The following is a 25,858-nucleotide window of genomic DNA, read 5'->3' as shown; positions in this document are numbered from 1 at the left end:
CCAAAGTATATCCAGACAACAGACACGGCTCCTTTTTTCGGCAGAAGTTCTTCTGTGTCATCATGTTCAATTTTATTGTGTTACAGCTTCAGTTTCGGAATGTTCTCGGTCCATTTTCACTGTTCAATACCTCCACTAATGCATGTACTCCGTTGCATGCGTGTTTAGCAGTGCAGCTGTGAAAAAGGTCCCCCCTTAAACAGTTTCCCACTGCGCCACGTTTCAAACGTTGTTTAGGCTATTTAAACCGATATTCCGGTATAAGAAAATCCCTATCATAACAAAAATAAAAAATGGCTTTTGGTATGAACTGCCCAGCACTAACAAACAGCATTATTAAATTCACAGATCACTTAAGAAATGTTTATTGTTTATGAATTTTATTTGGTTTGGATATAAATAACGTTCATGTGGTTTTGAATTTTAAAATCCTCAGATACAAACAGAGACAACTCTGGCAAATGCATTACAGGTCTAAAACACTGGCCAAATTGTTAAAGGTCCAATTCATTATTATTACTACTACTTTGTGGTGTTGAGACTCGCATTTTATTCCAGTAAATGACATTGCCTCAGGTTACTTCTTTTGTTGGTCATATTCCTATTATGATAAACTAGGGGGCTCTGCTCGCCAACCCCTGGTCTTGGGTAACCCGAAATAGATTTGAGAGAGATTATTTATCTCCGTCAGTTAATCCCAAGCAGCACATCATTCCTAACTTCACTCCGCAGTAATGCCACTCACAATATGGCGGTGACTCCTGCGCCGTTTGTACTATCTTTGTGGACCTGTGGGGCCTCCATAGCCTCTCACGTTTGACTCTGGGGTGCAGCGCAGAATCCTCTTTTTAGTGTGGTTGTGTCGTTGGTGGTAGCTATGGGCGCGTTGTTGCTTCATTTCTCATTCACGTTAGTTGAGCTCTTTCACTCACTCTGCTTTAATAAACGAACACACACTTGTAACTTGGAATGTCCAAAACTACAGTACAGGTAGATCGTGACAAAGGGATTTACAAGGTGCTCTCCCCAAACATCTACATGAATTAGCTCACGAGTTGTCAAAAAGTCATTTGACAAAGAGAAAAGCTAAACTGCAATGAGACCCCAACAGCCCACAGACTGAAGTTCTTTGACAAGACTAGCAAGTTAAGATTTAAGATGGCAAAGTTATTTCATAAACTTGTTGTTGCGCAGCCTCAGTCTCACTTATTATGAATTGAAAATTTTTAGTCTTCAGGTTTTCATACCAGTCACCGTACTGAAACTGTACCGTCCACTTCCATTTTAATGTGTTCTGCAGAGTCCATTCTACAGCAGGGCCGTTCAAACTCTGGGCCTGGGGGGCCGCAGTGGCTGCAGATCAGATTTTCATTCTAACCCTTTCCCTAATCAGTGGCCAGTTTTCACTGCTTATTAACTTCTTTTCCCTTCATTTTAATAGCCCCGTTTTTAAGGATTCAGTGATCCGAATTGATTCTTCATTAAATGGCAGCCAAACAGAAACAAGATGTGAAACGAGCCAACAGATGAGCAGCTAAATTGGGGCTTCAAACTCCAGTTTCTTAATGATACTGTTTTTTTCTATGAACACTGCCAAAATGTTTTGGTGACCTGGGAGATCAACCTTACTGAGACCTTCACCTTTCTTCATTTCAGATACTGTGTGATGGGCACAGGAGAGCTGCTCATGTTGGGACTCGTTTTGTGTCTCATATTGTTATTGGCTGCTAATTAAGGAAAAAGAAACACCTAAGGGGCCAGAGTCAAGTTAATTAAAACTAAGGCAAAAGAAGTTAATTAGAAGCAGCAAAAACTGGTCACTAAATGGGACGTTGGTTAGAATGAAAACCTGCAGTCACTGTGGCCCTCAAGGCCTGGAGATCGACACCACTGTTCTATAGTCATCATGTTGTGAAAGTAAAGCACAGCCATTCTTCCCACTCGATATTCTATTTTGTTACCAGGCTCAAAAATTACATTGAGCTCTCAGACACTTTTGCAGGGTATAGTGCAGATTTTTTAACACCGTTTCTAAATCTTACAGAGCTGTGACAATAGTGAATTACGTTATGAAGCTGACATATGGTACTGTATCTCGCAAGGCAGTGTTTGAACTGTTACATGATGCACATGGGAGACATAGTTAGAAAACATATTTGCTTTCACACATCTTTCCTTCAAACCAAATGTTTCTCCTATCGTGTCCCAAGTTAAAAAGACTGAATGATTGACAGCCATTTGGATTTGAACACGGAAGAAATAAATGTCAATAACTGGAGGAGAGGATACAGATAGCAAGGAGGTCTCGTCACTTTTAAACTCAATAGGCCTAAACACTCCCACTTAAAAAGATGAGAGAGGCCTGTAATTGTCACCATAGGTATACCTCAACTATGAGAGACAAAATGAGAAAAAAAATCCAGAAAATCACATTGTCTGATTTTTTTAAGAATTTATTTGCAAATTATGGTGGAAAAAAAGTATTTGGTCAATAACAAGAGTTCATCTCAGTACTTTGTTATATACCCTTTGTTGGCAATGACAGAGGTCAAAGGTTTTCTGTAAGTCTTCACAAGGTTTTCACACACTGTTGCTGGTATTTTGGCCCATTCCTCCATGCAGATCTCCTCTAGAGCAGTGATGTTTTGGGGCTGTCGCTGGGCAACACGGACTTTCAACTCCCTCCAAAGATTTACTATGGGATTGAGATCTGGAGACTGGCTAGGCCACTCCAGGACCTTGAAATGCTTCTTACGAAGCCACTCCTTTGTTACCCGGGCGGTGTGTTTGGGATCATTGTCATGCTGAAAGACCCAGCCATGTTTCATCTTCAATGCCCTTGCTGATGGAAGGAGGTTTTCACTCAAAATCTGATGATACATGGCCCCATCCATTCTTTACTTTACACGGATCAGTCGTCCTGGTCCCTTTGCAGAAAAAACAGCCCCAAAGCATGATGTTTCCACCCCCATGCTTTACAGCAGGTATGGTGTTCTTTGGATGCAACTCAGCATTCTTTCTCCTCCAAACACGACGAGTAGAGTTTTGTTCATCTGACCATATGACATTCTCCCAATCCTCTTCTGGATCATCCAAATGCTCTCTAGCAAACGTCAGACAGGCCTGCACATGTAATGGCTTAAGCAGGGGGACACGTCTGGCACTGCAGGATTTAAGCCCTGTCGGTGTAGTGTGTTACTGATGGTAGCCTTTGTTACTTTGGTCCCAGCTCTCTGCAGGTCATTCACTAGGTCCCCCCCGTGTGGTTCTGGGATTTTTGCTCACCGTTCTTGTGATGATTTTGACCCCACGGGGTGAGATCTTGCATGGAGCCCCAGATCAAGGGAGATTATCAGTGGTCCTGTATGTCTTCCATTTTCTAATAATTGCTCCCACAGTTGATTTCTTCACACCAAGCTGCTTACCTATTGCAGATTCAGTCTTCCCAGCCTGGTGCAGGTCTACAATTTTGTTTCTGGTGTCCTTTGACAACTCTTTGGTCTTGGCCATAGTGGAGTTTGGAGTGTGACTGTTTGACGTTGTGGACAGGTATCTTTTATATTGATAATAGTTCAAACAGGTGCCATTAATACAGGTAACGAGTGGAGGACAGAGGAGCCTCTTACAGAAGAAGTTACAGGTCTGTGAGAGCCAGAAATCTTGCTTGTTTGTAGGTGACCAAATACTTATTTTCCACCATAATTTGCAAATAAATTCTTTAAAATCAGACACAATGTGATTTTCTGGATTTTTTTTCTCATTTTGTCTCTCATAGTTGAGGTATATCTATGATGAAAATTACAGGCCTCTCATCTTTTTAAGTGGGAGAACTTGCACAATTGGTGGCCACTAAATACTTTTTTGCCCCACTGTATCTGCAGAGGTTTTGTTCTCCTCTCTGAAAAATGTTCATATCAGATTGACTGGCAACTATAAGCCGGTCCAGTACAAAAAGGTGTGGAAGTGTGACTGTGCCCACTGCTGGATTAGTTCCTGCCTGCTGGCCAATTCTTTTGAGATAAAACACCATAAACAGGAATTGCTACATGAATCTTCACTTTGGCAGATTTTTTAGGTCTTATTTCGGTGGACTTGGCATATTCTTCACGTGTTCATTTGTACTGAAAAAAGAAAAAGAAACAAATAATACATACCCAACCCTCTTAAACCACAAACAAAGGCAAAGAATATTCACTAAAAGCTTTGAGATTTATATATAATTTTGCACAACAGTAAACTGGTGTTCAATTTAGTGCCACTATCCATCTTGCATACAGAGCTTTTGGAATACTCAAACTTCCCAGGGTCCTGAAAGTTCATAATAAAGAAAAACAGATTTTTTAAAACTTTATAAAGCTTTAATTAGAAATACAACAAAGAATAAAGAACCAGGCAAATGTACAAAAACTGAATAAACTCCTATACTATAAAGTGATCAGTTTTTTTAATCAATTGTCCACTTTCGACTTTTTTTAACCCATCAATCCATCCATCCATTATACAACCTGCTTTATCATAACTACAGGGTCACGGGGGTCTGCTGGAGCCAATCCCAGCCAACACAGGGCACAAGGCAGGAAACAAACCCCGGGCAGGGCGCCAGCCCACCGCAGTAACCCATGAATGTTTATGGTAATTAACATAACTTCTGTCTCTTGCATAAAGAACATGTACAATATTTTTTATATAAAAATGACAAACAGGCGGCAAATTAACTGAAACTTTGTTTATAAAAATAAAACAAAAAACACACAAATACACAACACTCTCTGGCACATGAATTTGAAAGTTGAAGGAAAAGAAGCCTAAAGAAGAAAATGAACTTATGTGTAAAAAACAGTACGCAACTAACATCACACCTGATAAAAGGTGAAAATGTGAAGGTCTGCCATAAAAAGCAAAACAGTCGCACTGCCTTAATATGCATCCATCCCCTTGGTTATGCAAATGCAGCATCAACATATCAACTACATGTATACAACTGTAAGAATGAAAACATCTCATTCATAAGGCTTAAGGGCACCAAAAAGGAGCAAGGAAATGGCAATTATTTAGACCCACTGTAAAACTTTGGTTTTCCCCTCTATTCCTTTGTAGCTTAAATAACTAGCCTATCAGGGTGTTTTAGGTAGGAATGAGGATGAACAGCTGTGAAAGGACCCAATTCATTCAGGAGCATTTTACACTAGTGTTGTCAGCTTGTCTATAAGATCATCAATTACAAAGATCAACATCTTAATATCATCCTGTTGAGACATCCGATGTACCCCATGTTTTCGCAATACGACATCAACATCATTACTCAGTAGCCTCTCAGCCACATGTATCGAGACATGCCAGGGAACTTCTTCATCCTTCATGCCATGTATCAATCTCACTGGGCATGTAATGGGTATAGGGCTGTGAAGTAAACAGTGGTTTTCAGCATCTTTAATGAACTCAGGACTTATTTTGTAAAATCCTTCTTCACTGTATTTGGAAAGGTACCTCCATTCTCCTTTCTGGTCAATTTCTTGTTTAGCCTGCAAAAACACAAAACCAGCTGTAAGTAATTCATCAACTTAATTTAAAACTGCCTAACTAAACTTTAAACCAGGCTTCTTCAAAGAGATCATCATCAGCATCAAAAAGGGCTTAGCCAAACAAATTGATGTGAAACGCTCCAGCACATCACACTAAAAAACTTCAGTGGCAAACTTTATTTACATAACCGTAGAAAGCTGGGGACGGTCACAGTGTGCTCCCATAACCACAACGTGTATTGTTTGACATCTCCAGCAACTCAGTTAAACCAGCCTATGACTCACCAAAACAAAATCAAACTGATTCAATTTTTTCTTCTGTTGTAGGGGCAGGCTTGTGTGTGAGAGAGGACAACAACCAACGAGCATTCACCTGGAAGAACAATGCACAGAATGCAGTCCTGAGGAAAGGCAGCTAATGAGTATGAGGTTTTCTGTCATGTCATAACAGAATTAAAAAAGAAAGGAAAAAAGCCAGGAAAGCAGCTAAACCTGGAAAGCCTTTGGGAAGGCACCAACACTGTCACGTAGCATAATGTTGGCTGTCAAAACACAGCAAGCTCCCAATATTTTGGAAATGCAAGACCATGCTGAAAAGTCTGCAGAGAGTCAGGAAATGCTCAGCGATTCCAAGTTGTCTTTCTCGACATCCCCTCCATGTTACAAGATCCAGCAACTGCATTATTAAGTGCAACATCCCCCTACAACTATAAAGGTACATGATGTGCCACTGGGTTTAGTGTAGCTGCCTCACTTCAAGAGAGTGTGTAGACTTTGCACACCTTGCATGACTTTCTGAGTTTCCCTCCCCCATTCTAAACATGTTCATGTTAGGTCAACAGGTTACTAGATTTAAAAAGAAATAAAAATCAATTACATATTACCTCCTCAAATAATTGTGAAATGGCAGGAATGCAAACAAAACAAGACTGTTTTAGAGGATTTTATTTGAAAAGAAAATGCTGTTGTCTCCAGTACTGTTATAGTACAGCCAGTGGTGCATTACATGACTTCTACTCTGAGGGGGATGACAAACTAGACTACAGTTGCCAATCAAGCCATCTGAGGATCCGAGATTACACTATTAGTATTCGCATCTCAGGACGTATTAAACAACGACAACTTTCAAGCAGTTTCACATTTCCAAAATATTCAAGTCTCATACACACAGAACCTGCCCCCTACAACTTAAAACAAAAATCAGAACCGTTTGATTTTGGTGTGGTAAGTTTTATACTGAATGGACAGAGTTGCTGTATATGGCAGACTACACGACTGGTAATCTAGGGCATGACTGCCAAAGACTCACTAAAATTTACCTAAGACTCACTAAAATTATGTAAATGATGTCTGTGCCTTAAAATTACTGGAAAAGTCAGTAAGCTGAGCTGAAGATCTTAAAAGGTCCCACCTGCTTAAGAGAATTTTTTTGAAATGCTGCATAAATGTTTATAATTTTCATTAAACAATTAAAGGCTTTTTACTTTATCTTTTTCCAAAAAAAAAAAAAAAAAAATTGAGACCTTTGAATATGCCCAGTTTGTTATTTAGTTACAGTGCATCCAGAAAGTATTCACAGCGCATCAATTTTTCCACATTGTTATGTTACAGCCTTATTCCAAAATGGATTAAATTCATTTTTTTCCTCAGAATTCTACACACAACACCCCATAATGACAACGTGAAAAAAGCTTACTTGAGGTTTTTGGAAATTTATCAAAAATAAAAAAAACCGAGAAATCCCATGTACATAAATATTCACAGCCTTTCCTCAATACTTTGTCAATGCACCTTTGGCAGCAATTACAGCCTCAAGTCTTTTTGAATATGATGCCACAAGCTTGGCACACCTATCCTTGGCCAGTTTTGCCCATTCCTCTTTGCAGCACCTCTCAAGCTCCATCAGGTTGGATGGGAAGCGTCGGTGCACAGCCATTTTAAGATCTCTTCAGAGATGTTCAATCGGATTCAAGTCTGGGCTCTGGCTGGGCCACTCAAGGACATTCACAGAGTTGTCCTGAAGCCACTCCTTTGATATCTTGGCTGTGTGCTTAGGGTCGTTGTCCTGCTGAAAGATGAACCGTCGCCCCAGTCTGAGGTCAAGAGCGCTCTGGAGCAGGTTTTCATCCAGGATGTCTCTGTACATTGCTGCAGTCATCTTTCCCTTTATCCTGACTAGTCTCCCAGTCCCTGCCGCTGAAAAACATCCCCACAGCATGATGCGGCCACCACCATGCTTCACTGTAGGGATGGTATTGGCCTGGTGATGAGTGGTGCCTGGTTTCCTCCAAACGTGATGCCTGGCATTCACACCAAAGAGTTCAAAATTTGTCTCATCAGATCAGAGAATTTTCTTTGTCATGGTCTGAGAGTCCTTCAGGTGCCTTTTGGCAAACTCCAGGCGGGCTGCCATGTGCCTTTTACTAAGGAGTGGCTTCCGTCTGGCCACTCTACCATACAGGCCTGATTGGTGGATTGCTGCAAAGATGGTTGTCCTTCTGGAAGGTTCTCCTCTCTCCACAGAGGACCTCTGGAGCTCTGACAGAGTGACCATCGGGTACTTGGTCACCTCCCTGACTAAGGCCCTTCTCCCCCAATCGCTCAGTTTAGATGGCCGGCCAGCTCTAGGAAGAGTCCTGGTGGTTTTGAACTTCTTCCACTTACGGATGATGGAGGCCACTGTGCTCATTGGGACCTTCAAAGCAGCAGAAATTTTTCTGTAACCTTCCCCAGATTTGTGCCTCGAGACAATCCTGTCTCGGAGGTCTAGACAATTCCTCTGACTTCATGCTTGGTTTGTGCTCTGACATGAACTGTCAACTGTGGGACCTTATATAGACAGGTGTGTGCCTTTCCAAATCATGTCCAATCAACTGAATTTACCACAGGTGGACTCCAATGAAGCTGCAGAAAAATCTCAAGGATGATCAGGGGAAACAGGATGCACCCGAGCTCAATTTTGAGCTTCATGGCAAAGGCTGTGAATACTTATGTACATGTGCTTTCTCAGTTTTTTTATTTTTAATAAATTTGCAAAAATCTCAAACTTTTTTCACATTGTCATTATGGGGTGCTGTGTGTAGAATTGAGGAAAAAAATGAATTTAATCCATTTTGGAATAAGGCTGTAACATAACAAAATATGGAAAAAGTGATGCGCTGTGAATACTTTCCGGATGCACTGCATATAAATTTTTAATGTGTTGTTAAGTTAGGGTATGTAGTTATGATAGCACACGGTTTGGTTTAGTGGCCAATGTACTGAATTTTAAACCACTAGGTCATCTGTACTTGTAACTCTCCACAAAATCCCAAGCAAATCACAACCTGACCTGGATCCAAAGTTAAACTATTTATATATTTAAAGCGCCTTGTGATGGTTTCATTAATGAGAAATGGTATAAAAGTAAAACTTACACATAAGCTATTTTACTATTGGAATTACTCTCCTATTTTCAACATTCAGTGCTTCCTTCATTATTTGATTATGAATAAGCACTGTGATCAACAGTTCCCCAACCTTTGGTATATTTTTTTTTTTGTGCTGAAATTCTAAAGAACAGGACAATTGGATACATGTGACAGACATAACAACCTACTGGTAATGTCAACTAAGCAGACAAGAACTCTCATTATAAAAGCACAGCAACATGTCAGTCTTAGTTACTGACAACAGATGCATGTTGATTTGCTCCAGTACTCCAATATTACATTTACAAGTAGCAAAAGATGATGTCATAGGAGCATATATTTGCTTACAAAGCAATCAGTGCTGTATAAAGTACCCAACAGTCATAACTGGAAAAAAATAGAAAAAGACAGAACTCTTGACCAATGGCTGAGATAAAGACGCAGATCTTCCATTTAAAAAGTGCAGTATCGTGAGAAAGTGTTTCTTGTTTATGATGTGCAAGACTTTTCCAGAATGATGTGTTTAACAATATTTTAGCAAAAAATGCATGTGTTTTGCAATTTATGAGCATACAACTGAATAATTGACAAATGCATTATATGACATGAGTAACTGCATGGGGTAAGTAACATATATTAATGCTATCACCAGGATTACTCTGGAAAATATTGGAAGTATGTGCACAACCAAAGTCAATATGACCTTAACAGTCAAAACTAAAGGTTGCTAAGCACAAATCCACAGAAAATTAAGAATGTTAAAATATGATATATGAAGGCTTTGAAGAGAGAAGGAAAACCTGCTCTCTCATTATGAGTCAAATTAGCAACTATGGGATACATTTTGGTGTGGAAGGCTCATTATACTCCATTCCACACACACACTTATATATGCACTGTATTACACAATATATACAAACACACAGTATTGCAAAAAATAAAACTGATTCACTAGATAGTGCCCTAATGCAGAACTCGTTTTGATAACTTGATTTCTGTAAAATACAGTGTGATGGACGACCGGCTACAGACTCCGGTCGCCACCCCCAGGCCACCAGGAGGAGCCCTCCGGACAGCATGATGGTGCCCCGAGTTCCAGCAGGGCCTCATGGACTTTGTAGTTTGTATACACAGCCCTGCTGGATACCTTGGGGGCCACCGGGAGTCGCTGTAGGGGGGCTAGTGGGCTCTTATGTGCCCTTTAACCCGGGAGTGCGTCATCATCACGTGACAGGAAGGAGCGACGTGCTCCCGGGCTGAAGAAAGGACTGTTTACCCTGACCCAGAGGGAATAAGGACTTGTGGGTTTGGCCAGGAACCACTTCCGGGTCAGGGGATATAAAAGGACTGTGGGAAAGCCCAGACACTGAGCTGAGCTGGGAGGTAGGGTGGCGAAGTGTCTGGGCGAGGAGGAAAGAGTGTATTGTTGATTGTTGATTTATATGAGTAGTGTGGAGAGGAGGGTGCTTTGTGCACAGTATAGTTGTACAATAAAGAAGAGTTGAACTTTTACATCGTGTTTGGAGTGGTACCTGAGGGTCCGAGAGGTGGACAAAGGCCTCTACTGCGACAACAGTTACAAGAAACAGCAAGGATTTAGCTTGGCTCTACAGGGTTTGTATTCTTTTTTAAAGAACAAGTTTGGTATTTTTCGAGTCGTTTTTTTTTTTTTTTTTTTTTCACAAAAATTTTATATATGCATTTGCCATGCAATATTGTTTCTAAAAGTTATGCGGTTTCTATAAATTTAAAAAAATATCTTGACCGCTCTGGCATTTCAGTGGATGGTATGGGACATTAGGTAAGCTTAAAAACTTACCAAATACATCTATTTTTCAAGCCAAAGCAGCAGTCGAACATTGATCTGTGCTTCTTTGTTTCTAGTGCACATATATGACAACAAAAGGGCTCTGGAAACATTCATACATATTCATACAAATACATATTCCTTGTACTATTTTTTGTGAGGTAAGGATACATTTTCTATTTGCTTGTGTGAATTTTCACATAAATATGGAAATAAATATGGAAGACAATGGAAGTGCAAAGCTATGACACAAGGTTGGTCTTCTTTTAAAATGGCTGAATCTTGTTATAGTGCTTTTTATGTTAAAAACAATATATAAATTATTTAAAATTTTGATGCATAATATATATATATATTTACATTTATAGAATGCGATTAACATATCTGAAGAAATAACTGACTTAGAAAAAAAAATAAAATTACTTCTTAAAGAAAGAAAGCATTCTCTTATGTAACAGTAACAAGAGACCATACCATACATCTTTTCTCTCTTTACAAAATTTCCATTAGGACCAAATTAAAGTTTCTTAATTGAAAAACAAAATTGTTTTGCATAGTTAAAACAAACAATCTAGCATTAGTTTATATTAAACTATTGTTGAAGGGATGTGTTAAGGGACCACTATGGCAAAACTGTCACATGACTAGATATCAGTACCAAAGGCCTCCATTACCCTTCAGTGATTTCATGCAAATAAATCTCATAAATGAAGGAATAATTAAGTCTCACTGCCCCACCCCACTACAATGTTTTTTGAGTTGAAAGTGAAAAATTCTGTGTGCTTGGCTAGGATTGTCAATCTTGGCTTAAGGGTATTACATTATTTCCATTATCCTTTGATCTTTTCAGTTATTTTTTTACCTAAATTTCATAATTTAGTAAAACCTAAACAAACTCAAATTACAAAATTATAAGAATTAAACGCAGTACCATCAGCAAGTATTCAGACCCTTCACTCTTCAGATATTTTGTTATGTTGAAGACATATTCTAAAATAATTTAATTTTAATCATTTTCCCCCTTAATCAAGATCTGAAAACTTTCTGAAGGCACCGTAACCTTCTTTACATTTGCAACTTTGTTTCCATCAAGTTAATCTACAACTACAAAATACTGTGTTTACAATACCTCTAGCATGAAATAATGTACAATATTGAAAGGCCACTGCACAAAACAAAAAAGTGAATTTAATGGTTTCAAAGAAAGACACTAAAGATTTATAGTCAAATATTAAAATGTAATTAAAAAAATCATTCTCTTACCTCAATAGATAATGATTTATATGTAGTCACAAAATGATCTGAAGCAGTGGCAACTCCAACAAGAGCTGCAACTTTCTCTGGACGAGCCAGTGCAGCATGAAGCATCAGCCAACCACCCATACTAGAACCAACTAAAATCTTAAACACAAAAAATACAAAAAACTAGCACACCTTGGCGTTAACATTGTAATGTACAATTTTGAAAGAAAGATTACAACAACTTTATCAACTAAAAATAATGAGCATCTTTATTTGCTTCATATTTCACCATTCAGATATTTTGCTACTAGAATAATCTCTATCTAAATTGCAATGCATTAAAGTTTTGACTCAAAGTCCAATACAATAGAGGATGTGCAGAGCATGTGAAGGTGGCTGGCATTAAGAGCAAAATGCCTGTAACAGGGTACAGGATGAGATCGCTGATTTTAAGACAGGTGACCGGGAAAACCTTTGTGTATTTATATATATATATATCTTAAATCACTTATTTTTTCATATGTGATGTTATCCTTACTATACAGTAAATACACAGTCAAAGAGGTTTATCACCTGTGGTCCCTCAGTGAGCTCATCGATGACAGATAAAACTTCTTTTTTCCACTTCCCTATTGAGCCATCCTCTAGTTTACCTTCAGATGCACCACATCCTGAATAATCAAACCTAAACAGAATGTAAAACATGAATATAAACTTCAAGCAGCAAAAGAACAAATTAAATATACACTAAAGTCAAACACTTCACTATGTAATTCGAAGGTACAATATCCTTAATTTAATGATGAGGTAAAATTTAATGCAATTCTAATATACCAATTGCAGTTTTAAAAAATGCTATAAAATCTGAACTATTCCGAAAGTTATACACAGAGTGGACACTTTATTAAGTCCTTCCTCACCTGTGGCTCCCCTATTTACTCAAGAACAGTCTAAATTTGATAACATAAAGGTGAGGCACAAAGAAGAGGGCCCACAACAGTTTGGAAGTATACCACCGTCACTGCATATTAGCTGGTGATGGATTATTTTCAATGGAATCCAGTTTTGTATCATTCAACAGATCTTCAATAAAATTTAACATATGTTGACTGAGAAGACAATGTCTTTTAGTCATGGTCAAATTTCAGGGACTATTCCAGGAGTTTCACGGCTGTGTGTCATGGACTAGTTACTTGCTAATAAAGATAATTTATAAATAGAAACCCAATGCTTGAATGCCACAGTGTACCTTAGTATAAAGAGCAATGTTTGCCACAAAATCACATCCCACACTATTGCAGTACCACCACCACTAGCCTGACTTGTTGACCTCTGCAAAGTGGATGTATTGAATTTACAGGTTTTTACAATATTATTATTTTTACATTAGCATCATTGTGTGAGCAGGAAACCTACAACAACAATGTCCCACATTTTTGTTTTTCAGCAGACAAATGCACCAAATTGTTTTCCACTGACAGAAGGTAAATCAAACGTTTCAAACTACCATTGACCACTACTGTATTCAACTGTAACCTGACAGACTACTGTCCAACTATTGTTCTACCTAAGTTTTTTAGCCCCTGTAACCCATTTTATCAATTCTATTTATAATGAATAGCAAGACTTGAAAATCCCTTAAAACTATTCCAATTTTAATATTGACAGTTCATAAATAAACATGATCTGTTGGTTTCTGCTTATCTCCATTAAAAACCATTATCTTCATGTTAGACACTGTCAAAACAGACTACAGTGATCCCTCGCTATATCGCACTTCACCTTTCGCGGCTTCACTCCATCGCAGATTTTATATGTAAGCATATTTAAATATACATCGCGGATTTTTCGCTGCTTCGCGGGTTTCTGCGGACAATGGGTCTTTTAATTTCTGGTACATGCTTCCTCAGTTGGTTTGCCCAGTTTATTTCATACAAGGGACGCTATTGGCAGATGGCTGAGAAGCTACCCAGCTTACTTTCTCTCTCTCTCTCTCTCTTGCGCTGACGTAGGGGGGTGTGAGCAGGGGGGCTGTTCGCACACCTAGACGATAGGGACGTTACTACCTTCTGTGTGCAGCTGCTTCCTGAAGGACATGCTGCACAGTGCTTCGCATACTTAAAAGCTCGAAGGGCACGTATTGATTTTTGCTTGAAAAACAAACTCTCTCTCTCTCTCTCTCTCTCTTTGTCTGCTCCTGACGGAGGGGGTGTGAGCTGCTTTGTGCCACGGTGCTTCGCATACTTAAAAGGCAAACAGCCCTATTGATTTGTTTGCTTTTGTCTCTCTCTATCTCTGTGACATGATCTGCTCCTGACAGGCACTCCTTTGAAGAGGAAGATATGTTTGCATTCTTTTAATTGTGAGACGGAACTGTGATCTCTGTCTTGTCATGGAGCAGTTTAAACTTTTGAAAAAGAGACAAATGTTTGTTTGCAGTGTTTGAATAACGTTTCTGTCTCTCTACAACCTCCTGTGTTTCTGCGCAAATCTGTGACCCAAGCATGACAATATAAAAATAACCATATAAACATATGGTTTCTACTTCGCGGATTTTCTTATTTCGCAGGTGGCTCTGGAACGCAACCCCCGCGATGGAGGAGGGATTACTGTACTGTACTAAAACAGTCTTGGGAAACACAGGTATCTCTAATAAAATGGCCATTTTAGGAATATTTGGCAATTTTTTTAATTAAAAATTTTAACATATGGATAAAAGTAGCTCAGTTACCAGCACAGAATAAATATTTAGTAATTTATCAACACAGTTTCTGAAAAACCAACTCTCATACTTAGGGATGGGAATTGATAAGATTTTCACGATTCCGATTCCATTTTCGATTCTGTTTAACAATTCGATTCTTTATCGATTCTATCGATTCTTATTTTTAAAAAAGGAGAACACACAGGTCGATCAGCTTAGAACTTTGTTTTATATCTTATCTTTGAACAAGACAGAAATTTAGGAGTAGCATGACCTTACAAACCCAACAGTGAGATCTTAAGAGATCCACAGCCTACGGCTCCTCGATGGGGTGCCACAGGATCCCCAGAAAAAAATTTGTAAATGTAAAATAATAATAAAATAAATATTCTTCTGTAGCAATAACAAAGTATAACATAAATTATTCTGTGGCAATTACACAAGAATGTCCAGTAACATTTACACTCTCCTTTTTAAAAGTATATATGAGCTGAGCACTCAAAAATAAAACTACATCAGCCAGCAACAAATATAATCAACTCAAGTCCAATGGAACTGTGCACTGTGCAATTCTGCAACCATCAACTATGGAGAATTAACAATTCTTTTGCAGAAATATAAGCATATCTGCTTTTTCAGGAAGGAATTTTTACTTTTCCCCGCGTCTGTGAAAGGAGAAGCTACCGGTAGACTGCAGCGAGAACTGCCAGCATCTAAGCCAGCCAGACTCTGTCGGTCTCTCTTGTCATGGTCATCTAAATGCAATGCACAGTAATAGCAGGTTTTGCAATAAGGGAAATCGCGCTAACATAATATGCAATGTTACTTGATTAGTTACCTGCCGTATTAACGGGAGAGGACGTGCAAACGTTAACGCTGCTGCTGGGTTGAGATTCACTAGTCCGGAGCGGATCAAAAACACGACATTCATTTAAGGTTATCGCGTGAGCAAATGCTTTTGCATATTCGTAGTGTTTCCTCCCTTTGATGAAATATCTACTTTGCAAGTATTGCAAGTTGCCCTGTTGTCATCCTTTCTCGTAAAGTATAACCAAACTTTTGAGCATTTGTGCCTCTTAGGCGTCATGTTTCCTGCTGGGTAAATGACGCTACACAACGTGGTGACGTCATTCGAGGCGACTGGAATCGATAGGGGAATCGTTTGCAAAAATGGCAAACAATTCCATGGAATTGAAACAGTGGGAACCGGTTCTCAACAAGAACCGGTTTTCGATTCCCATCCCTACTCATACTAGCTATACTTCTGCACATACAGTATTATAGATGCACCTTTGGTAATCTGCTCCTTGGATAGCCCAAAATACTACAGAAATCTCTACTATCTACCCCATATATACTATATGGCAAGAGCACCTTAATATTGGTGGAATAATTATCAAGAGAGTTGCTTCATTGTATAAGCATTAGGTATTAGTCTAAATATTGTGAGACTGATATTTGTGTAAGTAAATAAGCAGGTAAAAACAAATTTGATAATGCGTCAAGAGATGAAAATCTATGATTTTAATCCCTTTACGCTTCTGTTTTGCCTCATGAACACATACAGAGCCAAAGCTTTTCTAACTATGTTAATATACAAGTATTGTATGCATCACACTGTTACATTATAGAAAATCATAAGCACTGGGAGCTAGAGCAATTTCACACAACTCTCACTAATGCAGCTGCTTAATGCTTAGTTTACATTTGATTCTATCTTATAATGATATCAACAGAGTTTACATTTTGTGTATTTAAGCCTATAAAGCACTAAGATAACAGACACAATCCATATTTACATTCTTTTATAACGTATTAGCTTGTTTAGCTTTAATTATTAAGTTGTGACACTTTCCATTTCTGTTATATTTCTGAATATTGGTGTTTTCATAACTAGTTTGTATTGACCAGATTTTTTTTTTTGGTGTGATGTTCATGAAAGTCTGGTTCATTTAGGCAGATGTGAACACGCAAATTACATCAATAAATAGATACACATTCATTTGTACTTATGTGCATTTTTAACACAATTCGCATAAAACAACAATTTCCAGTCAATCTGAGCAAGCCAACCACCTCATCAGCCTCACTGCTTCTCATGCATGCGCAATCAGATAATAGTTGTAAATTCATTTGTGATCAGGTTGATCAAAACACCTACAAATCTGTGCCCTGCGAGACCAACAAGCAAATCTCTAATCTTAAACCACAAGAGTGATGTGCACAGCTGAGGTGGGGCATCCTCTTAATGCACCCACTAGATTAACATTTGCTACATGACAAAAAATCCAAAATGAAAATTATTAACAAATATACACAGGTTTAAAGACATTAGACATGACTCAAGATAAACCAAACTGAGGTTATGTTCATATGGTGGCTAATGAAAAGTAAGCACAGAACATCATACATTTAAATTAAACTTGCCTGCTACATCTATCATAAACACCTTATTAGTACTTGACAGGTTTCTTGTGAGGCCCCTAAGATTTTCAAAAAGTGACAGCTGCAGTTTGGTGCTGTGAGGAGATTTCTGCAAATGTTTGAACTCCATCGACAATTTTTATTACAGACAATGTGGCATGCCAATCAGTGATGGCATCGACCATCGTCTCAGTCCTACACTGCACAGAACAATGTCTGTAATTGCTGCTTTGTAGTGTATCCACTTCACGTTGCTACCCCTAGTCTGCATTCACAGCATTCAAGCAGTTAAAGACATAGGCACTTTCACTTAAAGTCCCCTGAGACTACGTTCACATTACCAGGCAGACTCAAATCTGATGTTTGTAGGGCTGTGTGGACAAAGAAATTCAGTCTTTTCAAATCAGGTGCTCTTCACCTTCATTCTGTGTTCCTAAATTGGATATGCATCCAATTCGTGGCCAAGCAACATGAATAAGAACAGTCAGACTGGAATTCATGTTTTTTTTTTGCCTATACACATTGGCTAAGCACGGTCATCAGCCTGCACCGGTAGCATGGCAAAACAATGGAGGAGAGCTACAGCTGTGACAACAGTCTCGGACGGTCCTACCAATACTGGATCCTTTCTTGTACTTGACTACATGGATAAGCCTTCCCATACATAATGCATTACCGAAACATCATGTTTAAATAGAGGTCCTCCACTGGATGTGATGAGGACTACCACAATTCCCCCGGATTACTTTTGTTCTACGCTTAAGTCATCTAGAAAACTGACTGAATAATATTCTTCTCAGTTATAAGGTATTCTGCATTTATCTAGAGCAGCTGTTTATTCATTTCTATGGGAAATGTTTTAGATATGGTTATTTCAACCTCTAGCAACACAATCTATACAATCATTGTGGCCATTAAATCAGACGTAATATATTCAACTATGGTGGTAAAGAACAATTTACAAATGCATGTTTCACATTACTAACATTCAACCAACCAACCAACCAACATTATTAAGAGGACGACCTTAACAAGAATGCATCAAAAAATTCCACCATTTCTTCTTCAAGTGCTCCAATCCCTTCATTTCCTTTTGGCCCACATTTATAACAGAAAACAGAAAAAAATCTCTTTCACAAATTAAAAAGTATGTTTCAAAACAGCAGGGGAAAACATTGGTTTGGAATTTAAAGCAAAAGGCAAAGAATGACTGGGCGAAGAGATGCATCAAGACGGAGACTGCAGGGATGAGGCTGATAGGCTGGCTAATGAAGATGTGATTGGAGGTGGTATCAGATAATAAGAAAAGAATGTCCTTCAACCCTACTGGCACACAATACCATGGAAAAAGGCCATTCATATTTCATGATGGCTTCTTATTTACATTGTAATTTTTTCCTGTAATTGTTAATCACCTCAACATATGAAGCATGGTTCATACAATAAAAAGTTAATGTTGTAATCTTCAGTACGCAACAGAAAATCCGTAACAATAAATATCAAATTTTATAATGACAGGGCATTTTTTTTATTCCAGGCAGCACTATCTATTTCAGCATTTAAAGAAACATGCCAATCCATATTTAAACTTCTACAGTTAAAGTGATGGTTATCAAGAACATTAAAATTTACACAAACTACTGTTTGCTAGACAATGACAATATAGCAACTCAAACACCTACAGTAACTATACTGATATATAAATGCAATGTGTTAAACATTTAAAAATTAGTTATATACGATGATGTTAAGTAAACATGCCTTTAGAAATATGCAGAAACAGAGTGTGAAGTCTTACTTTGACTTTAACTGGATGTCGACTTCTGTTCCTGTGAGTTTAACATGTCCACAACTGTGTGGCTGAACTTTTATTAGCACCTTTGTTTTTATGACAAAATACGCACTTAAGATGGGTAAACTGGACTTTCATTATGTATAGCAAATAGAACCTCCATGTTATTAAAATCCAATGCAGTATTTTTTTTTATTATTTTAAAACTTAACAACCCTGTGAACTATCAAATTCTGTGCCGCCAACCTACAGATTAACATTTCTATTTCTACATGAGCTGAAAGAGTGTCTTTTGAAACCAAAGACTTATTTTAAGATAGTATTATATTAAAAGTAAACAATTACAAAACAATGAATACTTAAAATATGTGAAAAATATATCATGGGGAACTTTTAGTATATTTAAAAAATGCTTCTTTCCAGTAATGTTCCTATAATCTACTAGCTGCAAAGATGTCTAAACTGGTAAATGTCTGCTTGTGACAAAAACAACGTAAACAGATCCATGGATTTTATATCACACTACATACATACACCAGGCATATTACATTTATCATGAAGGTTGTACCTTAAAAATGAATGCCCCAAAGATTTGCAGAACTCTTCAAGTGCTACAGCCTTTTGTCCATTCATATTGGATGCAAACCCAGGAAGAAAAATGACACCAGGGCTTTTTCCTTTTGTACTGTGGTAGGCTATTTTAGGAAGGTCTGGTCGACTTAAATATTGCACTGTCGACTTCTGCCTAGATCCTAAATGGGAAAAATAAGCACATGTCTAGGTTATTTTAGCATCATTTACTTGTACAGTATATGAATACATTGTTGTCTTAAACTCTTTAAATTATTAACACAAGACATGCCACACACACACAGAACATAAATAAGTTTACAAAGGTCAAACTAATTTCTAATGCAAACAATTTAAGGTTCAAAATTTCAAGCCCACTATGTGAAACTACTGTAGCATGAATATTCTGGCTTTCACGTACTTCTTGTTCTTTGTAATATTAGCCTTTTGTGGGTTAAAAAAAATCTTGAACCCTACTTATCAATAACAGCATTTGTCCTCTATTCATGGAGATCTATGTGAATGAAATGAAAACCAAGAAAGGTTCCTGGCTTTTAATCCAATTCACCATTCACTGTTCTGATACTGTACCTGTTTTTTATTTTCCAACCACTTTCCATCTTTCTCAATGATCTCCATCCTGTACAATAATAAACAAATTGAAACTCAATAATCCAATAAATGATCCCCACCCCAAAATGATTAGATTGTAAAATATAAAAAATAATTACATATAAAATCAATAAATGATACCTGATCAGACAAAACAACTAGAGAGAGAGATCAATTCTACGACGACTGTTTTGCAAAGAGCTCTTCAAAAGTAAATATTGTTTGCTCTAATGTGATCGCTGTGCATACTCTGTGTATGGGGAAGGAGATTTTGTTATTATAAACCCCTCATGTGGAAGGAATGGTTGTACAGTTGTTAGTACCACAGTGCCATGGCTCCAGGTTCAAATCCACTCTTCATCTCACTCTGATCAGCCAATCTAAATCGGCTTAGCAAGTTCAAGGGCCTTTTACCCAAACACAGTCCGGATAAACTCCAGCTTCCTGCAATCCTGATTTGGACTGGCATGTTTTCATAAAAAGAATGACAAACTGAATCTCTTATACATATATAAAAATTAAATTTAATGTAGAATACAGTATGTTTCAGGTTTTTACATGGATAAAGAATGCTATACACTAAATATTTTCACCTGCATCGTGTAAGAAAAAGCCTAAGGTAATAATAAGAAATACAGGCATGTACAGAATATAAACGAATAAATGGTCATTACACTTTAATTTTTATTTAATCAGATAAGGTTAAAGGAGTTCCTGATTGCTTAAAATGCTTCAAACAGCAAACAAAATATATAACTACATACATACACATACAAAAAAAGACAGTGAATTCAGAAACTATTCAGACTGCTTCACTTTCTGCATACTTCAAATGAGAAATCTTAAATGTAAAAAAGTAATAGATTCATTCAGGGTAGGGTTAATAACCCTAGCCTGAATGAATCTTATTAATTTTTTACATTTAAAATTTCTCATTTAAAGATTTACCAATGTTGTTTCTTGTCCTAGAGTGTGTATATAAACATAGGGAACTCCAGTCTCTGTATTACATTTTGCCTGAAGAAGGGGCCTGAGTTGCCTCGAAAGCTTGCATATTGTAGTCTTTTTAGTGAGCCAATAAAAGGTGTCATTTTGCTTGGCTTTTCTCTACATTCATAATGGCTAACACAGTACAACACCCTAGTACTGCATACTTCAATAAATTACAGATTTCAGTTTTTTTTTTCCTATTTGCACATCTTCCTGAAAATATTTGCAGTGTTGCATTCTGGGTTATTGAGTGGAGACTGTTGGGTAGAAATGGTAAATTTACCCCTTTAAAATAAAGTCAACACAATAAAGGGTGAAGAAAGTGAAGGAGTCTGAATGCTTTCTGAATTCACTGTATGTATATATTATATGGAGAGATTTAGGTGTACATGAAGTGAAATGACACTTAATGCCATTACCAATACACCTTTATTATTCATAGCTGAATTAAGTGGGCACAGAAAATAAATTGTTTTATTGGGGGCAAGAAATATTTCAAGTCCTCATTCACATGGTACAGGAGCATACAATCGTTATTTGAAGGTTTACTGTGTTGCGGAGTAGACACCAGAGACATCCTCTAGCAAATGTAGTCAAGTCCTAGGGATTTGTGGCTTGTCCTTCTCCTGTCCGTGGTTCCAATTTCCACAATCTGTTAATAACAAATATGTTCTGAAACTGATCAGGTAAGGAAGACATGTTTCAAGGTAAGTAGTTGTACAGGTGCATCTCAATAAATTAGAATATCATCAAAAAGTTAATTTATTTCAGTAATTCAATTCAAAAAGTGAAACTCATTATACAGATTCATTACACACAGAGTGATATATTTCAAGCATTTATTTCTTTACATTTAGCTGATTATATGGCTTATAGCTAATGAAACCCCAAATTTCAGTATCTCAGAAAATTAGAATATTATCTAAGACCAATAAAAAAAAATCATTTGTAATACAAAAATGTTGGCCTACTGAAAAGTATGTCCATGTACGCACTTAATACTTAAGTCTGGGCTTTTTTTGCATGAATTACTTTATCAATGTGTTGTGGCATGAAGGCAATCAGCCTGTGGCACTGCTGAACTGTTATGGAAGCCCAGGATGCTTTGATAGCGGCCTTCAGCTCATCTGCATCATTGGGTCTGGTGTCTGTCGTCTTCCTCTTGACAATTCCCCATTAGGTCAGGTGAGTTTGCTGGCCAATTAAACAGGTATTGGTACTTTTGGCAGTGTAGGCAGGTGGCAAGTCCAGCTGAAAAATGAAATCCGTATCTCCATAAAGCTTATCAGTAGTGGGAAGCATGAAGTGCTCTAAAATTTCCTGGTAGACGGCTGCACTGACTTTGGACTTGATAAAAGACAGCGGACCAACACCAGCAGATGACATTGCTCCCCAAATCATCACCAACTGTGGAAACTTCACACTGGACCTCAAGCAACTTGGATTCTGTGTCTCTCTACTCTTCCTCCAGACTCTGGGACCTTGATTTCCAAATGAAATGCAAAATTTACTTTCATTTGAAAAGATGACTTTGGACCACTTAGCCAGTCCATTTTTTCCTTCGCCCAGGTAAGACGCTTCTGACGTTGTCTCTGGTTCAGGAATGGCTTGACACATGGAATACGACAGCTGTGGCCCATGTCACGGATACGTCTGTGTGTGATTGCTCTTGAAGCACCGACTCCAGCCACAGTCTACTCCAGGTGAAGGTGCTTGTGCACCTTTTTCTGCCCCATTTTTTCCTTCTACTCAACTTTCCATTAATCTGTTTGGACACAGCACTCTGTGAACAGCCAGCTTCTTTAGCAATGACCTTTTGTGGCTTACCCTCCTTGTGGAGGGTGTCAATGACTGTCTTCTGGACAACTGTCAAGTCAGCAGTCTTCCGCATCATTGTGTGGCTTATCAAACTAGACTGAGAGACCACTTAAAGGCTCAGGACACATTTGAAGATATTTTGGTTTAATTAGCCGATTGGAAGGGCGGCACGGTGGCGCAGTGGGTAGCACTGCTGCCTCGCAGTTGGGAGACCTGGGGACCTGGGTTTGCTTCCCGGGTCCTCTCTGCGTGGAGTTTGCATGTTCTCCCCGTGTCTGCGTGGGTTTCCTCCGGGCGCTCCGGTTTCCTCCCACAGTCCAAAGACATGCAGGTTAGGTGGATTGGCGATTCTAAATTGGCCCTAGTGTGTGCTTGGTGTGTGGGTGTGTTTGTGTGTGTCCTGCGGTGGGTTGGCACCCTGCCCGGGATTGGTTCCCTGCCTTGTGCCCTGTGTTGGCTGGGATTGGCTCCAGCAGACCCCCATGACCCTGTGTTCGGATTCAGCGGGTTGGAAAATGAATGGTTGGATAGCCGATTGGAGTGTAACACCACAAGTCTACAGTTTTTAATCTTTCCACAATTTTCTAATTTTCAGAGATACTGAATTTTGGGTTTTCATTACTTATAAGCCATAATCAGTAAAGTGAAAAGAAATAAACGCTTGAAATAGATCACTCTGTGTGTAATGAATCTATATATGAGTTTCACTTTTTGAATTGAATTACAGAAATAAAGTAACTTTTCAATGATATTCTAATTTATTGAGATGCGCTTGCATTAACTACTCATGGTGCCACCGTGACAACAATGATCCAATAAATCTTATACAATCATATATAAGCTTATGATGCTTAGAGTATTTTAAAATCTTGAAATATGTACAAACATACAAATGTGTGTTTAATGTAAATCATTAAAAACTCTTATCAGAACTTGTAACTACAGCTCCTTCAACAGTTTAATCCAACTATGGGTCATAAAATGCCAGAGCCTATTCCTTCATTGGACACAGTAACATCCACACTCGCAGAAGCACTCATTCAGGTAAGCACAACATTAACCCAAATTAACCCAACTTAAAACTCAACAAAAACTCACATCTAGCACAGCAAGAACTTGCAGAGTTCATACTGAGGGTGAGTGTGCCACCACACGGCCTTACCATGGTGTCTACCAATCTTACACTTTGTTTTGTTTTTATACTTTTGGCACAACTACGGTGGCACTAGCAGATGAGGCCCTAAGAGATCATTCAAAAAAAAATCAAACTAAAACCAAACTAAAAGCTTCTCTCTGGCAACTTAATGTCTTTACGGAAAAGCAAACCATTGTTCGTTGCGTTATGAATTCACACAAAATGGAATTCTGACGCTCACGTATAATCATAATAGAGTCTTCAAATACAAATTAATCACCAAACAATACTAAATGCATTACTTACAGTCTTCAAATACAAATTAATCACCTAACAATTACTAGATGCATAAACGCTTAGTAAATACATTACTTATTTAGCCAAAATGGAATTACTTTCATGTCAGAGAAAGGTTAATGGTCAAGCACATTTTTAAAGAGCAAGTGTCAAGAGATTTTAAGCAAATTTACAAATTTCAAAAGCATGCATTACTTTGCTCGGTACATGACGCACTTACAGCATTCAATAAAACCAGCAAACAAAACATTTAAGCAATTACAAATATTTTAAATTAACGTTTAGGAAACTTTATTTATTTAAAATCTACTTTCAACTCGGATTGGTTCAATTCGAACTGTAAAGGCTCAGATCTGTTCATATCGACGTAACCAAAGATTATAGACTCCTTAAGGAGTTTAGCACCTTCAAGTAACATAAACATATATTTCAAAATAAAAAAGGCATTTCGCTTTTCTGTAACCTGCTCCAAATCGATTAATCACTTTTCACTGGAAATATAAACTTTAACACTTAGGAAATCGGATTACTGTATACCTTATACATGTACATTCGAGATAGTGTACGGCTGTGTCAGCTTGCATCACCAGAGGGAAAAAAAAAGTTAAAGGTTATTTCTGTCCAGAAAAGGAAAGAAGTTCTTTTTTTTTCCTAAATAGCGTTTCGTCGGTATAGCCTTCATCAGATGTACACATACGTAAACAAACTGTCTACAAATACGGAATACTGTAAATTTAGCCAAAGCATCCCTGCCAAGGGTACATACACTTTTCTCCACTTTTAAACTACTCTAGCCCGTGAGCCTCACATCCGACGCATTTACTATCAAACTGACTACGTTCAGGTAATTATGAAAAATACAACAATTAAAAATTACTCAACGTTTTCAGTCTAATAAAAGTGCAGAGAGAGAAAAAACAAACAAAATCACGTGAATTGCTCATCCATGTTCAATATTTCGGCCTCATTATTGCGCTGTCGCTTCGGACTTGTCTAGTTAAAACAATGTCCTTAACACAGCCACTTTTCTGTCTCCACATTCGTCTCTTATGACTAACCTCCGAATAGAGTCATATCTTGCTTAGTTCTGGGTGTCGCTGTCACCCTCATCGAAGTCATCACAACTCCAAAACGCCAGCCCTTCAGAATGCTTGCTGCCATAGCCGCTTATCACCACGAACGCAATGCAAAGGCACGTTGCAGTGTAAACATCGCGAGAGCGACTTCAGCGGGATGTGCGCCACCTGCCGTTTAAAGAGGGTTTCTACGGATCCTCTAAGCAGGCTTCGGTTCTAAGCGCCACAGGAATCTCGATCTCTATGATTTGTTTTTCAGAAAATGGTTGTATAGACTGAGTTTGTCCGTTCTCTACTGAATACCCGCGTTGGTTGTAAACTACTTGTACCAAGCCCCGAGACTGGATGTTTGTTAATAATTGGTCCATGCATGCACTTATAGAGGTGTAATTTCCACTCGTCCGTTTACTATATTTGCGTAGTCCAGTGCCGGATTAGGTTGTCAGTGGTGCACCCTTG

General features: G+C 38.2%; 1 protein-coding gene across 1 annotated transcript; it reads right to left on the bottom strand.

Annotated features, from left to right (window-relative positions):
• Positions 1–4,336: 4,336 nt before the first annotated feature.
• Positions 4,337–25,545, bottom strand: abhd10b (abhydrolase domain containing 10, depalmitoylase b). The gene is made up of 5 exons (XM_028799480.2): positions 25,382–25,545; positions 19,470–19,653; positions 12,555–12,666; positions 12,003–12,140; positions 4,337–5,522 (listed from the first exon to the last, which is right to left on the bottom strand). The coding sequence occupies exons 1-5, from the start codon at positions 25,482–25,484 to the stop codon at positions 5,181–5,183; spliced, it is 879 nt and encodes a 292-aa protein (XP_028655313.2). The 5' UTR covers positions 25,485–25,545; the 3' UTR covers positions 4,337–5,180.
• Between the last annotated feature and the right edge of the window lie 313 nt (positions 25,546–25,858).

Source organism: Erpetoichthys calabaricus, chromosome 4 (assembly GCF_900747795.2).
Source record: "Erpetoichthys calabaricus chromosome 4, fErpCal1.3, whole genome shotgun sequence".
In the NCBI taxonomy this organism is placed as follows: Eukaryota; Metazoa; Chordata; class Cladistia; order Polypteriformes; family Polypteridae; genus Erpetoichthys; species Erpetoichthys calabaricus.
This window is presented reverse-complemented; position numbering and strand designations above follow the sequence as displayed.